We start from the raw sequence: 19,318 nt of genomic DNA, 5'->3' as shown, positions 1-19,318 counted from the left end.
CATTATAGGGTGGTTGTGTACACACACTGCCAACACACATTTCAGTTCAAACAACTTGTAAAAGTGCATGTAGCATCCGATGACCCCTTTAAAACCAGACCAAGACAACTGAGCATCATGCCACTGACCCAGATATTCATCTGATGTTTTTTGTAGTATAGGTTGGTATCACTATTTTTGAAACTATTATTGGTCTTACTAAGTGTGCATGGATTAGCTGCACTTTCATCAACAGGTATCATATCTTTGGCACACTTGAGAGCAGCATATAAAATCTCTCCGTTCAGCTTTCTGATGTGAACTGCTACAACATAATTCTTTTAAATTGTTCGGTAGGCTTGATGAATTAAAAGAAAGAAACATTAATAAATTTTTCACTCAAAAGACCCAAATTTTACTATGAAATTTTCCCCTCTTCACACACACACACACACACACACAAAACAACATGAACATGAGAATCTTTCACCCGGGAAATCAAATTTAACAAGGGACAACAGTGATTTTATTGATATTGCAACAACTGACTAGAATTCACCTGATATCCTGGAACAGAAGTTAGATCTGTGTTAACGGGATTTTCGTTCATTGCTAATCATTGGCTTCCTCTTTCACCTCCTTTTTACACGTACGCTGAGCGTTTTTATTCACACCAGTGCGCATGCCAGCCAGGTGAAGCAACGACCCCGCCGCCTCCATCTCCTCGTCTTCCTCCTCTTTGACCAGGAGCTTTTCCGCCCGTCTCTTCTTCAGGGGAAGCGTGTCGCCGGGGGTCCGAGGGTGACCTTTGGTCCACAGCAGTCTTCTGCACTGGAGCAGCTGGGAAGGAGGTGGTGTGGCATCCAGCGGAAAGTCTTTTTGCTCCTCCTTGACCTCAGTGAGCGTCACCTCCTGACCGGGGCTGTAGGCAGAGAGGGAACCCTGAGTGGAGCAGGAGGAGAGGGAGGAAGAAATGTCCCCCTTTGTATTTAGGGACTGCGAGCTGCTGTATGTGTGGTCCTCCTGCTGATCATCGCTGGGTGGAGGAGAGTCACTGCACAGGCTGTTTTTACCCCGTGTCAGATAATCGCCCAGGGCTGATCTGTTAAGACAGACCGACAGATGCAAATCATTGTTGAAAATATTACAGTTACACAGACGCTATTATCCAATATGACTTGTAGTGTATTGAAGGTATACACAGAGTGTTATGTCATGGCCGATAACCAATAAATGGCTGATATTAAAATTCAAAATAAATGAAAAACTAAATACTAGAAACTAAAATCAATCATTTAAAATGCTATATATGAATAACACAGTAATCATTTTTATTTTTGATAAAGATTATATTTAACACTGTTATTCAATTATTAGTGTTTTTAAAGATTAATTTTAAGTGAGCGTTAGATGACGGCAAATGTACTCTAAATGTAAACATATGAAAAAGAACATGCAAAATTAAAGCTGCAGTCCGTAACTTTTTTTGGTTAAAAATTATCCGAAATCAATATTTGAGCAAGTACATAACCAGCCAGTGTTCGAAACTATCGCCTTACTTTAGCCCGATTCACAATGGTTAGCTTATAATAATGTTTTTACAACAGGACTACAGGTAAACCTGGGTAAAAGCACATTTGATTTTATTCTCCTTTTCTGCTTGATGTTGTTAACATTAATCATTTGAGAATAAAGTATAACAATAATAATAATTTGCACGGTTTGATGTGATATGAGCTAATTTAGATTAAATCACCATTGGTAGCGTGATTTATGGTAATGCTTCTTTCCTCAGTTGGTCAGAACAAACGTGGCAGACTTGTTACTTACTTGTTCAGATGACAATATCCGGTGAAATATTTTTCACTTTGAGTCATATATTCCAAATGACCTTATTTGAGTCATATATTCCAAGACGTAGGCTAGAATCTGTGAGTGCAAAGTACAATATCCACACCGGTGCGGTGACTGACTGCCACACATACTCCTCAAAACATTAGATTCATCTGCGCTGGAGCCGTGCCGCCGCACAACCCACGCAAGGAAGATAATTCCACACACAGCTGCAATTGCAGGTTTTCAAACAGAGATGGCGACAAAGAGGCAAAACTTATGGACTGCAGCTTTAAAATAGCCAATACTGGAAAATATCCAATATTTGATCTTTTCTATTTATCTCTTAATTTTATATCATTAAATAGTTTTTCATGTTTTAAGCACAAATCTAACAAAATTTTGTAAAAAATTTAAATAAAAAACTATATTTTAATGGCATAAAACAAGATAACACAATAGAAGTTGTCCCGGCTACTAGGCTATCGCATGTGAGGATCCTGCAGGTGGCGGATCGTTTATAGCCTTTTCTCACAGCAGCCGGAATAATTAAATTTATCATTTTGATGGCGGATTGTAATCCAGAAAGGACTACAATTATACAATTATATTCCAGTTTTAAATGTGCTTCTGATTACAGATAGCCTGGGATTACACAAGATTTGTATTTTAAAGACAACCAGTTCGAAGGGAGCATAATTTGCTTTTTGGGTTAAAAAGAATTTTTTAATATGAAATTCGAGTGGTATGACAATTAGAGATTAGACTGTACAGAAATTGAAATCTACTCGCTTATACACACTATACTCGAAGTCATGCAATTCTGATGTTGTTGACGTTAACAATTTGAGAATAAAGTATAACAATAATAATAATTTGCACGGTTTGATGTGATATGAGCTAATTTAGATTAAATCACCATTGGTAGCGTGATTTATGGTAATGCTTCTTTCCTCAGTTGGTCAGAACAAACGTGGCAGACTTGTTACTTACTTGTTCAGATGACAATATCCGGTGAAATATTTTTCACTTTGAGTCATATATTCCAAATGACCTTATTTGAGTCATATATTCCAAGACGTAGGCTAGAATCTGTGAGTGCAAAGTACAATATCCACACCGGTGCGGTGACTGACTGCCACACATACTCCTCAAAACATTAGATTCATCTGCGCTGGAGCCGTGCCGCCGCACAACCCACGCAAGGAAGATAATTCCACACACAGCTGCAATTGCAGGTTTTCAAACAGAGATGGCGACAAAGAGGCAAAACTTATGGACTGCAGCTTTAAAATAGCCAATACTGGAAAATATCCAATATTTGATCTTTTCTATTTATCTCTTAATTTTATATCATTAAATAGTTTTTCATGTTTTAAGCACAAATCTAACAAAATTTTGTAAAAAATTTAAATAAAAAACTATATTTTAATGGCATAAAACAAGATAACACTAACACAATAACTATTTTAGAACAGCTTTGGATTTTGGATTTTTTTCATAAGCAAGTAGAAAAAGGAGTCTTTTTCAGTTAATCATTTTTTCTGTCAGCTCCATTTATATTAATTAAAGGAGTTTGTGACCAGTGTTATTTTAGTATTAGTTATACACTATTGTAGTATTTATTAACATTTTGAATTAGCTGTTATTTTTATATTTTCATTTTACTTTTAGTTTAAGTTTCAAGTGCTTTGGCATTTTTATTATTTCTTAACATCTCTATTTATCTTTAATTCATATTTGAGTTTTAGTTTTCTTTAGTTTATTTTTTTTTTTACTTCAGCTTAAATCTGTTCACTTCAGTTAGTTGCCAATCACAACATTTCGATTTTTCATTAAATTTTTAATATTTAAGTTTTTTTTATCTAATATTTATATTTGATTTTATTTCAGCTTTATTTCAGTTACCAAAAATTTCAATAGTTGAGGTAACAATACCAACACTGATGGAGAAGGACATACTAACCTCACGGCTGTGGTCCTCTTGCTCACAGGACTCAAAGGAAGGGGTCTGATAACTGGAAAGAGCCCCTGAGCAGCAACACGTGAGCTATGCTGTATCACTCTCTGTGGAACTGTGAAAAACAAACCCCCAATTACAATTCATAGCATAAAATACACAAAGAAAATACTGGAATGGATTGCACTGCTTCTATTCGACTGCAGAACAGGCAGTTTATGCTCCTCTCTGAGCATTTGTTTTGCTCATACAATATCTACATTAAATCTCCTAAGGTAATGTATAGGAAAACATCTCTTAAAGAAATGCATAAAGGGGTAGTTCGCCGCGCGTTCAAGAGAGTACCACAACGTATGCGTGTGATGCTGCTGACGCAGGAGCCGCCGTTCTGATGTGGAACCTGCATGCGCTGCGCCTTGTTTACAAGCAGAGGAATGCACACATGCGTCGAGCTACCATCGTGAAGACGCGTCGAAGACTGACATGGAAGAGAAGAAACTGTTGAATAAAGTTATTTTTGTTTTCTTTGTGCACAAAAAGTATTCTTGTAGCTTCATAAAATTACGGTTGAACCACTGATGTGACATGGACTATTTTAACGATGTCCTTACTAACTTTCTGGGCCTTGAATGTGGTAGTTCCCATGCTGTCTATGCAGGGTCAGAAAGCTCTCGGATTTCATCAAAAATATCTTAATTTGTCTTTCAAAAATGAACGAAGATCTTAGGGGTTTGGAACAACATGAAGGTGAGTAATTAATGAAAGAATTTTCATTTTTGGGTGAACTATCCCTTTAAAGGAGAACAAGAGATGACAAGCACTAAAACAGTCGTGCTCAACCCTTTTGATTTCATGCCTCCCCACTGTCCAAGACAATACTCTAACCATGTGGGCTAAGATATTTCTGCTACTTCAGCTGTAATGACAAAGCTGCTTGTGTTCATTTTTTTAATAGAGTGGTTATATTAAAATAATTATTATATATTAATAATTCAATTCCTTAATTTTAACTATTATTAAAATAATTCAATAATAATCCAGTAGTTTGGGGGTATTTTTACAGGGTTTTTATTATTATTATTATTTTTAATTACATATGAGAATGCAATTTCTCAACAATTTCTGCCTAATAAAATATTTTAGAGCTTGACAAAACTAGAAAAAAACATATATTCATCATAAACTGTCCATGACTACTTAATTTCCACGATTTTCTGAGGTCTCGAAATCACTCTTTGAAAATTCTCTAATTTTTCCAAAACTCCACGGAAACATGGCTAAATGTGGAAATACGATGTCATAAGATTTGTAGCTAAAAATGAGCTTTTAGCTTATTCCAATAAATTTTTACATCTTGTGGCTGCCTTGGAATTGTGCTAAGGGCCCCTTATGGATCGCGGCTCCCTGCACTCCTAAAAATAAAGGTTCCAAAAGATTTTTTTTTTGTGATGTGTAGAAGAACCATTTTTGGTTCCCCGAAAGAACCTTTCACTGAAAAGTTCCTAAATAATTTTTATTCTTAGTGTGAAGAACATCTTAATAATCTAAAGCAGTGGTTCCCAACCCTGGTCCTGGAGGCACCCCAACACATTTTGCATGTCTCCTTTCTCTAACACACCAATTTCAGGTCTTGGAGTCTCTACTAATGAGCTGATGACCTGAATCAGGTGTGTTTGATTAAGGAGACATGCAAAACGTGCAGTGTTGGGGTGCCTCCAGGACCAGGGTTGGGAACCACTGATCTAAAGAACGTAAAAAGTTAAACTTAGTTTAACTTAGAAGAGTGTGGTTGAGAGCCACTTTCCTAAAACAAAGCTATGGTTCAGAATTATTTTTATGGCTTTTTTGGCGCCTGGCAGCCCCTTTCTGCATGGAAAAGAGCAGCGTGAACATTCTGCTAAACATCTCATCGGAAGAAAGCCATTTGGGTCTGGAGCAACATGAAGGTGAGCAGGACTGAAAAGTGGGATGGACACATTCTAAACCATTCCACCATAAATATTAACTAGGTGATGTTATTTTCGCTTAACTGATTTGCTGAAAGGTCAATAATAGTATTCAATCCACTGTTGATGCTACCGGTTTCACAGCAGGCACAACGTGATTCTCCAGTTAATCTCCTGAGTGTGAGCAAATTTTTGCGTGAACTATCGCTTTAAGAGACACGGCAAAAGGACACTAGACAGCCTTCACAGTTGTCCAACCACTCACAAACTGTAAGCACTAAGACACTGGCTAGTAGCAAGCTTAAGTGAAGCGGCCTTAAGCTAAGACTGTCCAGTCGAGCACTTGACACACATACACACACACTGAGCTCTTTGCTTGTAGACAGCCATCAAGACATTCACATCACTCAAACGCCAATAGCCCTGCTCAGACAGTTTTCACAGGCAGCTCTGCCTCCATTATTCCATTATCAAGAGCAGACGAGAAGGAGAGAGGAGCCACTACAGACAGATAATGTATCCATTTCCTTCCATTTAGCTGCTCACGGTGGAGTGGAAAGAGAGCACCCTGATTGGAATCGAATGGACATTTAAACGGCTGGGACACCAACAGGGAGTGAAAGAGAGAGAGAGACAAACAGATGGACTGAAAGAGAGAGATGAAGGAGCAGTTGTGGGAAATGAGAGAATCAGTGATTCCCAAGATATTGCAAAGGTAATCCGTAGGCGAAATGTAGCTATTTGTGTAATAAAGAGGGTTTTTTATAAATCAAAATCAAGGATCTCTTGCAAGGTGCTTTTAAAAAGCACATAAAATCACTTGACAGGCACAGTTTTCTTTCCTGTTTTGACATATTTCCTATTAAAACTGGAAGTTTGGGTGGGACATATCAGAGGACTCATAACCTTTTTTAAAAATACTTTTACATGGGTAATAGGCTAATAAGCTAAAAGGTTACGTCACAGCCACAAACATGATTTGCTATTTGCTGGACGGTGGCAGGTGGTATTAGGAGGTGGGTTATTTTATTCTAAAGAGCATTATATTGGACAAAAATCTGTGTAGTACAGGATGAGTCATCAATATGTTTTGTTCTGTTTTCCTGTATTATAGATAGTATGTTTATTTATTTATTTAAGGAAATAAATTAACATTTACTCCGCAAGGATGCATAAATCGATCAAGAATGACAGTAAAGACATTTACATATATTTTTTTAAATTTATATTTCAAAGAAATGTTTTTCTTTTGAACTTTCTATTCATTAAAGAATCCTGAAAAAATCATGGTTTCCACAAAAATAAGCAGAACAAATGTTTTCCAAACTGATAAGAAATGTTTCTTGAGCAGCAAATCATCATATTAGAATGATTTATGAAGGATCATGTGACACTGAACACGGAGTAATGTGCTCAAAATTCAGCTTTAAAATTACATGAATAAATTGCATTTTAAAATAGAAAACTTATGTAAAAAATATTAAAGGAATACACTAGCATATAGATGGTTTCAAAGCCAATAAATGGACTAAAACCCACAAAACTTTTGATATAATGGAGTCTTTAAGAAACAGAATAGAAGAAATGACAAAAAAAAACATAGGGCTTTTACCTTGTAAGAGCACTCCACCATTTTTTCTGAAGAGTGGACTTCCTGGCCATAGTGGAGGACTGAAGAACATATACACAGAGCGAGAATGTTAGAGCGAAAATCCAGATACTGTGAAAAGCACTGAGTGATAAAATCACATAATGAAAAACACTTTTGTATCATCAACTTCTGAAATCCTATTCAAAGTCAGATAAAAGCAGTGGAGGAAACTCTAAGTATATATGAGATATGATGGTGTGGAATGCAAACTGGAGACTGAGAGGTAGAGCAAGAATCTAATTGAACTGTTACAGACTTTCAGGCGAGGCTTGGAAATCCCATTATTTACCATGATTACTCGTTATAGACAGCACAAAGCAATGGATCCAAATGGCTTGTACTTCCAATAACAGTCTATATTATCCTTTAACTTAGATTGACTCAGTCCTTTAGTCCTGAAATCAGATCCTCAAACTCACACTTTTTCACATGATAGGAACAGTTGAGGGTGTTGGGGTTCACAGACAGGCAGACTGACATCACATTTATCTTATCTCATTAATCCCACTGTCGATCCTGGGATTTTGTAGGTCTGATATGCATAGATCAGCAAATTAATAATAAGTGCAAATTAGACTAGTGGTGAAATTTTTGTGTTGAGTGTGAGCGGTTCTAATTGCATAATAAATGCATTAGTATGCCAGTGGATAGATTAAAGAAATAGGTATCAGATATCAATTACAACAACCATAAAGTAATAAAAAAAAGAATAATTTCTTTAAAGTATTGCCACTCATTAAAACACACATTAAAGTCAGCATAAAATGGAAATTCACCCAATCTATTTTCTAAATGCATGTTATAGATCTTATTTTGAATAATCCACGCGTGGGTTTAATTTAACGCCTAGTAACACATACAGCTGTTCCCTCAACACAGTGCAACAGTGAAAAGGGGCCCCTTTAAAACAGTGTCTCGTTCCGAACGTTGTTTAAGCGTCATACACCGGTATTGCAGTGTTTTAAAAATTCATATCATAACAAAAATAAACACCGGTATTCGGTATGAACCGGTATACTGCCCAGCACTAATATATATATATATATACAGTATATATTTATAATTTACCTTATAATTTTATCAAAATGCCAACTCAATCTTTTGTGGAAATGTCAGAATATGCCGGGAACATATTCCAAACTTCTCCAATAATTTTCTCAGCTTAAACCCCGCCTTGTTCTTACAATTGACTCCAAGCTCACGATGAGATCTGCCTGCATCCAATCCGCAACCACCCAACCGAAAACTGTTTTACACGGATATAGGCCACAATATGGAAGAAAGGATCTGTCACTATATGTTATATCGCAACTTTTATTAAATAAACCGTCTAAACTAGCCTGGACCATCCAAAGGCCACCTAAAACCATTTAAGCTATCATATGAAGCTGTTTCCACAATGTGAAAAAAATCCACCTATTTCAACTTAAACACTTTAGTTCAGTTGCTGCCTTAAATTTTTAAGTATAAGTACTTGGTTGTACAAGTCATTTCAACTTAAATTACATTAAACTGACAAAAAAATATCAAGCTGAAAGACTAAAAAGCTTTGTGTTTGTAAACAGAACAACTGTATAATTGACTGTACAACTGTTTACACAGTAACTGACTTTCATTTCCTAAAAAAGAACTAGATACCACAAACTACTGAGAGGAGATCCTTCATCCCACAAGAGGAAGTGGGGGGGATCAAGGAAAAAGCAAGAAAACAGGCACCCGACATCTTCTGTTGCTATGGAGTTTAGTGTTGCTAAGCCTATAATGTATTTCTTAGCACTAACTGTCTGTCCTATCTCTGTTTTTTTCTTCTTTTGCCAGACAAATATCTTTGTGCTACTATTCTACCTGTCTTATGCATGTGTTGCCATGGAGGTACTCTGGTCGTCACAGCAACAGCAGAGGAGAAGAAACGACTCAGGAAGGGCAAGCGTGTGCCGTTTCTTTACATCCCACAGATTCCCCAGAGGACCATGTCCAGTTGCTGACAGAGTGTTCAGGAATGAGTGAGGTACTGACCCAAAACCTTAACACACCAGATCAATGTGTTCTTCTTCACAGGAAGGTCATAAGAGAGGCCACCAAAGAAAGGCTTGTAGTATATGATCTTTGCTCCCTTCGGTCTTCCTATCTTTCTCTTTCTTAAAGGTAAAGAGAAGTTTTGTTTAATCCGAGACTCTTTTACTGGCAAAATTATTCATACCATGGTAAAGTTAACGTCCTCTCAGTCACGTTTTGTTATTCCACACTAAGGCAGGGTTTTGTGCTCATGCTCTTTCTTTAGAAATGGAAAAGTCTGGACTATGATTTTCAGGGCCACACAAAATGGAAAGTGTGAATCAAAGTACCAGAAGAAAACAACCCGATGAAGAGGAAAAAAGCAATAACTGGTAGGTGCAGAAGAAAAGAAAAGAGAGGAAAAAGAACAAGAAATGGACGGCCCAAAAAAAAAAAAACTGAGTGAGAAATTCAGGCATTACCTGTGGTATTGCTGAGGAGAGGCAGATGGGGAGGTAGAAGGTTTTGGAAGCCGAGGGGAATACGGATGATATGGAGTTTTCTTTAGTGCCTGAATCAGATTGTGTCTGTAGTCAGGATCAATAGACCAGAGTGAACCCTTTCCTATACTCTAAAATACAAAAAAGACAAATTACTGTCATGTTACATCTTCAATCTTTCAGCATCTTTAATAAGATTAATAATATTGCGAGATACTGTGCAGCAAATGTGGGCAACTCTGACCCTCCAGATCCACTTTCCAGCAGAGTTTAGTTCTAACCCTAATCAAACACACATAAGCAAGCCAATCAAAGTCTTCAGGATTACTAGAAAGCTATTAGGCAGGTGAGTTTGATCTGGATTGGAGCTAAGGACCACCCCCTAGGGTGAAGTGGACCTCAAGGGTGAGAGTTGCCAAGTCCTATTGTAAGAACACATTAAATTGGAGGCTCATCCGGGATAGGAACCTCACAGAGCCCAAGAAAGAATCATACCTCTAAACCAGGGGTGTCAAATTCAGTTCCTGGAGGGCCACTGTCCTGCAGAGTTTAGCTACAACCCTAATCAAACACACCTAAACCAAGACCTTCAGGATTATTAGAAACTTCTAGGCAGGTGTTTTGGAGCTGGTTGGAGCTACATTCTACAGGACACTGGCCTTCCAGGATCCCAACCATGTTCCTTGAGCCCCCCCAAACACAGCACATTGAATATCTCTCCTTTGTCTGACACACCAATTTCAGGTCTTGCAGCCACTACTAATGAGCTGATGTGCTGAATCAGGTGTGTTCGATTAAGGAGACATGTAAAATGTGCAGTGTTGGGGATCCAAGAACGTGGTTGAAAACCACTGCTCTAAACTAAGGGTATCCAACCCCTGCTCCTCGAGGGCTACCATGCTGCTGAGGTGCTGCTCCAACCCTAATCAAACACACCTGGACCAGCTAATCAAGGGGTTCAGGGTCACCTGAAAACAACAGGTAACAAGTTGGACCTGAAGTCTGCAGAAAGGTATCTCTTCACGATCAGAATTGGCAACCATTTCTATGTTAACCTGACATATAATAGCTCTCCTGGCTGGCTTGCTCTGTGTTGGGGGCAGTCGTGGCCTAATCGTTAGAGTTGTAACCCAAGTCCAAAAGTCACAGGTTTGAGTCTCGGTACCGGCAGGGATTGTAGGTGGGGGGAGTGAATGTACTCCTAACCCTTGAGCAAGGTACCGAACCCCCAACTGCTCCCCTGGCGCTGCCCACTGCTGGTGTGTGTTCACGGTGTGTGTGTGTTTGTTCACTACTCACTGCTGTGTGTGTGTGCACTAGGATGGGTTAAATGCAGAGCACAAATTCCGAGCATGAGACACCATAGTTGGCTACATTTTCCCTTTCACTTCCAGGACCTGGGGACCCACAGCACTGCACATTTAGCATGTCTCTCTTTTCTGACACACTCGCTTCAGTTCAGTTCACGAAGCTCTTTCCTATCTGAAACAGGTGTGTTTAATAAGAGAGACATACAAAATTGAAAACAACCGCTCTAAACGCAGACAAACTGGGGGCTCGTCTAGGATAGGAAAACGGGACCTCATGCAGCCCTAGAAAGAATCATACCTCTAAATCAGGGTTTTTCAAATGCAGTCCGGTGGGGTCAGTGTCCTCTTGAATTTAGCTCTAACCCCAACAAGCTAATTAAGGTGTTCGGAATTACTTGCATGGTGCGCTAAACTGGACTAAAGTCTGCAGGACACTGGCCCTCCAGCACTGGTGTTAAAGAGCCCTACTCTAAACGCAGATTTAAAATAGAACTCAGATTAGCCTGATGTTCTCAAGAACCTTCAAAGTAATGGCATGTATATATTTTGAAATAAATCGTACATTATCTAAGATTACATATTTGCAAAGTATTGAGGAAACCGAAAAGCGGGATGGAGGATTAGACCTAGCACTCGAGACCCTTGTTGTCAAGTGAACACAGTCACCTTTAAAACTGCCTCAACAGGCAACACTGACATATATTTTTAGATCAAAGAAGCCGTTCTCCACCTAATTAAGCTGTCTGCCCTCCATCAGGGGCTTCCAGAGCCACATTTCACTTTACCAAAAAACACAACTCACACAAGGCATGAAATTCAACCCGTGCGGCTTTGATCTCGGCTCTCGTATTAAGCACAAAAATAAGTGAGACGGGATGGTGAAAGCACTCTGATATTATCGTAGTTACAGAACAGTCGCTATAGCAATGATCAACAGTGTTTACTGACACACCACACAAGGCAATTAAGGGAAAGGTTTGATTAGACGGGCCGACAAACTAGCAATTGCCAAATGGTTGGAGGAAGCAACTTTATTTCAAATTTCTGTGTGTGTTCGTGTTCATATTTCTGTGTGTGTGTTTTATACTGCTGGAGGAGCCATTGGCCCAATGTGCCGTTTCCGCCCGGGGTGCAGGGTAATTCAAATACACTCCCCATGACTTCATTCATAACTTCCCCCCACCAGTCTTCCATCTGCCCTCAATTAGCTATCAACACGCCTGCAAAACAACATCACAGACTAACGTACATCATTCACCAGCTCCGGCACGGCATCCGGGTACGGCTCCAGCTCACCTCCCTGCCAGAACCGCATGACCCTTCTCTACAGGAGTCAGAGGAGGAGCAGACATGCACCTGTGGTTTCGCTGGTCTCCAAGGCAACAAGTAGAAGAGAGGGATGGTTGGTTGTCTGGTAGGAGGGTTTGGCACGAGTATCTCAGTCTACATGGAGACAATGATGGCGTTTTAAACCCAGTCCAGACCTATGTGCTAATCTTTCCCAACCGTGGTAAATGAGGAAAGCAGATTTCTGCCACAGACTCTACACTGAGAGAGCCAGAACACATGATTGCCTATGTTTAAAAGAGAAGGTTTCTACTCGTGTCTTATAAAGTATACACACATTTTCATGAATGTTAAAGGGGTCATATCATGGAAAACTGGATTTTCCACTCAGACCATTTTTGGAAACTAAGTTGCAATACTTGCTTATTTGGATATCTTCATGGTTCCATTGACACAACCTCATTTACATATGACACCTCACATATCAGTATTTAGGTTGCCCCAGATTACTGCTAGTGTGAAGTAAACCTGCACAAAGAGAGGGGTCAAGGTTTGTCTGGTTAGAAAATTCAAGTTAGTCCCTCCTGCAACAACAACAACATCTGGACCTGGAAAGCATCCCCATGTACGTTGATTCAAAATTTGCCACGCATTGTTACAAAATAGAAAACAGCAAATGATTCATTACATCAGTGATCCTCAAATCTGGCTCGCGAGATCCACTTTCCTGCAGAGTTTAGCTCCAACCCTAATCAAACAAACCTACCTGTGATTTTCTAATGATCCTGAAGACATTGATTAGCAAACTCAGGTGTGTTTGATTAGGGTTAAAGCTAAACTCTGCAGGAAAGTGGATCTCGCGAGCTAGATTTGAGGATCACTGCATTACATGATAGCAGATGTTTTTGCCAAGCTCTTTAAAAGTATGTAATAGACCAGCGGTGGCGAACTCCGGTCCTGGAGAGCCACAGCCCTGCAGAGTACAGCTCCAACCCTAATTAAAACTGTGTTTGATTAGGGTTAAAGCTAAACTCTGCAGGAAAGTGGATCTCGCGAGCCAGATTTGAGGATCACTGCATTACATGATAGCAGATGTTTTTGCCAAGCTCTTTAAAAGTATGTAATAGACAGTCGCCACTTCAAGGGTTTGGGAATGTGTGCATTATTTTTGTGCCATCAGCCAAACAGTGTTCTCACGACACAATTTTGCAGCTTCGGAGTGTTTAGCCACATGGCTTTTTACGGCTCACGTGATTGGCTCAAAAAATCCTGGATGAAGAATGAGTTTCCATGAGCCTGGTTTTGGAGGATGTGCCGCCAACTAAACTGAGACGATTGGGAACGTTAACAAAATGTTTTCTCCATGTATTACGGACACCCTTGGGTTAGTAATTATAACATTTACATATAGAATACTTAAAGGTACAGAAACAAAAAAGAGGATGCTTAATTAAAAGTGTCATGTAAAATTTGATTTTGGCTTAAGCAACTTTGACTAACATTATAAGTGGACTTCAGGGGGAAAAATAGTTTTAAAAAGTGTAAAATATGATTCCTCTAAAACACAGGCACACACAGTGCACTGAAAATTGCATTTGCTTAGTACTCAAGCACAATTACATTGGAGTGGAGTGCAGACACATTTGAGATCTTTAACCTGTGGGGTTTGGCTGGATCTTTGAAGACTGATTAAAACTCACCTGCCTGTAGCTTTCTAGTAACCCTTCAGACCTTGATTAGCTTGTTCAGGTGTGTTTGATTAGGGTTGAAGGAAAACTCTGCAGGGCTGCGGCTCTCCAGGACCGACGTTCGCCACCCCTGTAATAGACAGTCGCCACTTCAAGGGTTTGGGAATGTGTGCATTATTTTTGTTCCATCGGCCAAACAGTGTTCTCACGACACAATTTTGCAGCTTCGGAGTGTTTAGCCACATGGCTTTTTACGGCTCATGTGATTGGCTCAAAAAATCCTGGATGAAGAATGAGTTTCCATGAGCCTGGTTTTGGAGGGTCATGTGCCAACTAAACTGAGACGATTGGGAACGTTAACAAGCCCTGCAGAGTACAGCTCCAACCCTAATTAAAACTCACCTGCCTGTAGCTTTCTAGTAACCCTTCAGACCTTGATTAGCTTGTTCAGGTGTGTTTGATTAGGGTTGAAGGAAAACTCTGCAGGGCTGCGGCTCTCCAGGACCGACGTTCGCCACCCCTGTAATAGACAGTCGCCACTTCAAGGGTTTGGGAATGTGTGCATTATTTTTGTGCCATCAGCCAAACAGTGTTCTCACGACACAATTTTGCAGCTTCGGAGTGTTTAGCCACATGGCTTTTTACGGCTCATGTGATTGGCTCAAAAAATCCTGGATGAAGAATGAGTTTCCATGAGCCTGGTTTTGGAGGATGTGCCAACTAAACTGAGACGATTGGGAACGTTAACAAAATGTTTTCTCCATGTATTACGGACACCCTTGGGTTAGTAATTATAACATTTACATATAGAATACTTAAAGGTACAGAAACAAAAAAGAGGATGCTTAATTAAAAGTGTCATGTAAAATTTGATTTTGGCTTAAGCAACTTTGACTAACATTATAAGTGGACTTCAGGGGGAAAAATAGTTTTAAAAAGTGTAAAATATGATTCCTCTAAAACACAGGCACACACAGTGCACTGAAAATTGCATTTGCTTAGTACTCAAGCACAATTACATTGGAGTGGAGTGCAGACACATTTGAGATCTTTAACCTATGGGGTTTGGCTGGATCTTTGAAGACTGAGGCTTGTAAGAAAGCTGGGACTGATCTACCACAGCATTTAGTGTCTAAACATCTGCTATTGAGTAACACACTGTGAATCATTATACTTAGTCTACTCACTAGTTTGCCCTTCTCCTTCAAACACCCTTCTGAGGTGTGTGAGATTGAATTCTATTTTTAAACAAATCAAAAGAGGCTTTTAATGATTTAAGTATATTCAGAGACAAACATATCTTTTAAGTAAAAAGTCTTTAGGAATTTTGAAAAAAAAAAAAAATCAGTTCCCTGTTCCAATCAGAGTGGAAAATGAAACTAAATTAAACAATTAAACACATATACATTCAAATGTAATTCAGTTAATTTCCTACATAACACAACCTATATATATATCCCAGCCTATATTGCCTTTATATCACAGTCTATATCAGAAGGGTTGTATAAACATTTAGTTTGGTCTTCTGCCAGAGATTTACTTAATTTTGAAATCTAATACAACTGGTCAAGTAACTTGATCTTTACCCACCAAAACAGATCACTGTGCTTCATACCACTTCCCTGAAATACTCCCACATTTTACCCACACACACATATACAGATCTTCTCACACACATAGCAACGCAGCCAATCAGTTTTGCTGTTGCTACAGAAACAGCATGCTTTTCATGTCAACTACAGCTCGGTTGCTATGGGAATACATATACACGGAAAACTCTTTTGGTCGTAGTTAAGAACCAAATGACAGGATGACGGCTTAGACAGGTACAAACACACTCTTATGCGCACACAAGCATAATAATACAAACACACTCTGCCAGAGCAAACGGTGCGATTTGTTAATCTTTTCATCTGTTTTGATGTCAGTGGATGATTTGATCAATTATTTGTCATATCTAAACAAAACGCATGATTGCATTTTGATTATAGTCACGCATTGATTACAGCTGTACTATATTGTGATTATAATCATGGACTTGTTTACATGTCCACAGCCCACATTCATAAAATCTCTTAAAAACAAACCATAATAATAAGTCTTTGTTGATTTGGACTTTGATTTAAGGTTAATACTGCTTTAATAGGTCTATGACAAGCACTTGTTTACATGTCCACAGCCCACATTCATAAAATCTCTTAAAAACAAACCATAATAATAAGTCTTTGTTGACTAAGCTGGCACTTAGAACTAATCGGTCATAAATTCAATTTGGACTTTGATTTAAGGTTAATACTGCTTTAATAGGTCTATGACAAGTTGCTCATGTGTTCTGTCCTAGTTATTAATTTATTTAAAAAATGCTAAAATGCAATTCATACATACAGAGACTTTTAATTTATGTATAAAAATTAATTTTTATTTTTTTTTATTTTTTTTATTTTTTTTATTTTTTTTTGTGGGGGACATGTAAAAAATGTAAAAATGTAATGTAAAAAATTAACAAGAAAACAATTATTAAGTAGTTTGGCATAATCTCTTATTATTACCTCCTAGAGAAAAAAATATTTGAACAAAACTGCTTTACTGCTATGTGGGGCGGAGCTATCAAAATAGGGGCAAGACCCTTTTGGGGTAGGGGCGTGTTTGTTTTGGTGATTTCAAATATCAACATTGGCTACCAGAAATCGCTTGCTCTGCCTTTAATATTTGAAAAACCTTTGTCTGCAAAATGCAGAAAAAAAACATGAAACCGGATATGATATCATAGAAAGGACCACTGCAGACCCTCACGACTGTCCATCAAAGTCAATATATCTCTTGAAATATCATATCACATATACCTTTTATGACCAGTTTAGTTCAGGTTGTAAAAATGTTCTGTGGTAATGATAATTATAAATTAATAATTCATTAATTTGTTATTATTCATAAATTTGAAAATAAACTTGAATAATATATTTTAAAACTTTCTTGGAATTAATTTAGATTATGTATTCAATGTGCGTAGAAAGCGTTATTAACATCGTACAACTTGACATTTTCAAAATAATTAAATTGAAGCATTTTCTGAAATTGGTATAAAAGTTTGTCAAACCCATACAAAGCCAGCGCGAGTACGAATAGTACATTTCTAAGTTGTCAAATGTGTTTTAAAATACGCTTTTAAAAGATTTTTCTTCATTATGAGCCCAATCAACTGCAAGAACTCCTAGAATGCAACTGAAAAGGAAAAGCATTCGAGAACATGTGAACACATCTGGGTAAAATGTATTTAAAAGCCACTAGGATGATAAACTATTGATGGAAAATCACTCAGGAAGATGAAAGTGTGTGTTCAGCGTTCAGAGAAACACAAGCCCTCACCTGACTGCGATCCTTATCCACCTTTTTGAAGCATTTGTTTAGCGACAGATTATGACGCACTGAATTCTTAAAACTTTCTTGGAATTAATTTAGATTATGTATTCAATGTGCGTAGAAAGCGTTATTAACATCGTACAACTTGACATTTTCAAAATAATTAAATTGAAGCATTTTCTGAAATTGGTATAAAAGTTTGTCAAACCCATACAAAGCCAGCGCGAATAGTACATTTCTAAGTTGTCAAATGTGTTTTAAAATAAGCTTTTAAAAGATTTTTCTTCATTATGAGCCCAATAGACTGCAAGAACTCCTAGACTGCAACTGAAAAGGAAAAGCATTCGAGAACATGTGAACACATCTGGGTAAAAAGTATTTAAAAGCCACCAGGACGATAAACTATTGATGGAAAATCACTCAGGAAGATGAAAGTGTGTGTTCAGCGTTCAGAGAAACACAAGCCCTCACCTGACTGCGATCCTTATCCACCTTTTTGAAGCATTTGTTTAGCGACAGATTATGACGCACTGAATTCTTCCAGCCAGTGGGGGCGCTAGCGAAGTAGGGGAAGTGCTCCAGTATCCAGCCGTAGATGTCTTTGACAGGAAGTCGCTTGGAGGGAGCGTCCTCTATTGCCATGAAGATGAGGCAGCTAAAGGAATAGGGAGGTTTGTGGCTGGGACCCGTAGACAGGTGGTAGGGTGGCTCGCTGGGCTCAGGGGAGGACGACGGCGAGGATGAGGGCTCGCGGCCACCGTTAGCATCCTGTAGGGGGCTAACGCTACGCAGGCCCGAGTGACCCAGGCTGGTCAGAAGATCCGTGCTCTCGTGCAACCAGCTGAGGCTGGTCAGCTCCTCGTCCTCGGCCCGGCTGAGGGAGGCAGACAGGGCCAGAGAGAGGTCAGCTGCCTCAGTGTCCTGGTAGAGCTGACTCAGACCCCGCGCAACACTCCCACTGCTGGGGCCCTCGGCCTTCTTCCCTGGGGGCATGACCACTGGACCCATGCAGCCCTCGGCTCCTGCAGAGACACAAGACAACACTCTGTAAAGTGGTTGCTAGTTTTTATGGGGAAACAATTGAAAAGGCTTAACTGGAGCTCTTATATAAGTAGAATCTATTTGCATCTGTGGACAAGCAGTTCACACACAACTGCGATTTTTGTGATAAAAACTGATTTAAAATGGCATTAAAAAACTTCCAGGTTTGTTTGTGTTATGTTTGTGCTTGTTTGTAGGGCTGCACAATTTGGCCAATTTTTTGGGATTACATATCAATATGACTACAATAAATAATAATAATAATCATAATAATAATTATTACCATTACTATTATATAGCGATATGACTACAATAATACTAATGATATTGTTATTATTATTAAGTTTATTAAATAAAACAATTAAACAACATAAAAAATTACAACGGCAATATTTCATTATAAAATAAAGAGATATTTAAGACAAATTATATAATTATAACAACTGAAATTATTTAAAATAATTAAAACCGCATTTAAAAAGGCCCCCAGGTTTCATATTGATTATATATCAATATTATATATCAATATAAATCAATAATAATGTTAAAAATAGTTAAAGAATTCGGTAACACTTTATTTTAAGGTGTCCTTGTTACACGTTACATGTACTTACTATTATAATAACAATTCATTATGCATAATTACATGCAAGTAACCCTAAATCAAACCCTAATCCCTAACCATATAGTAAGTACATGTAGTTAATTAATATTACTCAGTACTTATATCTATAATTACAAAGGACACCTTAAAATGAAGTGTAACCA

General features: G+C 38.4%; 1 protein-coding gene across 2 annotated transcripts in view; it reads right to left on the bottom strand.

Annotated features, from left to right (window-relative positions):
- Positions 1-35: 35 nt before the first annotated feature.
- LOC107721814 (forkhead box protein N3-like) overlaps positions 36-19,318 on the bottom strand; it is a 43,222-nt gene continuing 23,939 nt past the window's right edge. The window contains exons 2-7 of one of the 2 annotated variants that reach the window (XM_016529983.1): positions 18,015-18,531; positions 17,516-17,549; positions 9,847-9,995; positions 7,331-7,389; positions 3,779-3,887; positions 36-1,081 (exon numbers count right to left, since the gene is read on the bottom strand). In XM_016529983.1, coding sequence (XP_016385469.1) covers positions 592-1,081; positions 3,779-3,887; positions 7,331-7,389; positions 9,847-9,995; positions 17,516-17,549; positions 18,015-18,517 — 1,344 coding nt within the window. In that variant the 5' untranslated portion in view covers positions 18,518-18,531 and the 3' untranslated portion in view covers positions 36-591. Of the gene's footprint in view, positions 1,082-3,778; positions 3,888-7,330; positions 7,390-9,846; positions 9,996-17,515; positions 17,550-17,980; positions 18,532-19,318 lie in introns of both variants that reach the window. The other variant, XM_016529984.1, reaches the window with a different exon arrangement.

This window comes from Sinocyclocheilus rhinocerous, unplaced genomic scaffold (assembly GCF_001515625.1).
Source record: "Sinocyclocheilus rhinocerous isolate Xijiao unplaced genomic scaffold, SAMN03320098_v1.1 scaffold4561, whole genome shotgun sequence".
Lineage (NCBI taxonomy): Eukaryota > Metazoa > Chordata > Actinopteri > Cypriniformes > Cyprinidae > Sinocyclocheilus > Sinocyclocheilus rhinocerous.
The sequence above is the reverse complement of the archived record's forward strand: the minus strand, read 5'-3'. Positions and strand labels throughout refer to the sequence as shown.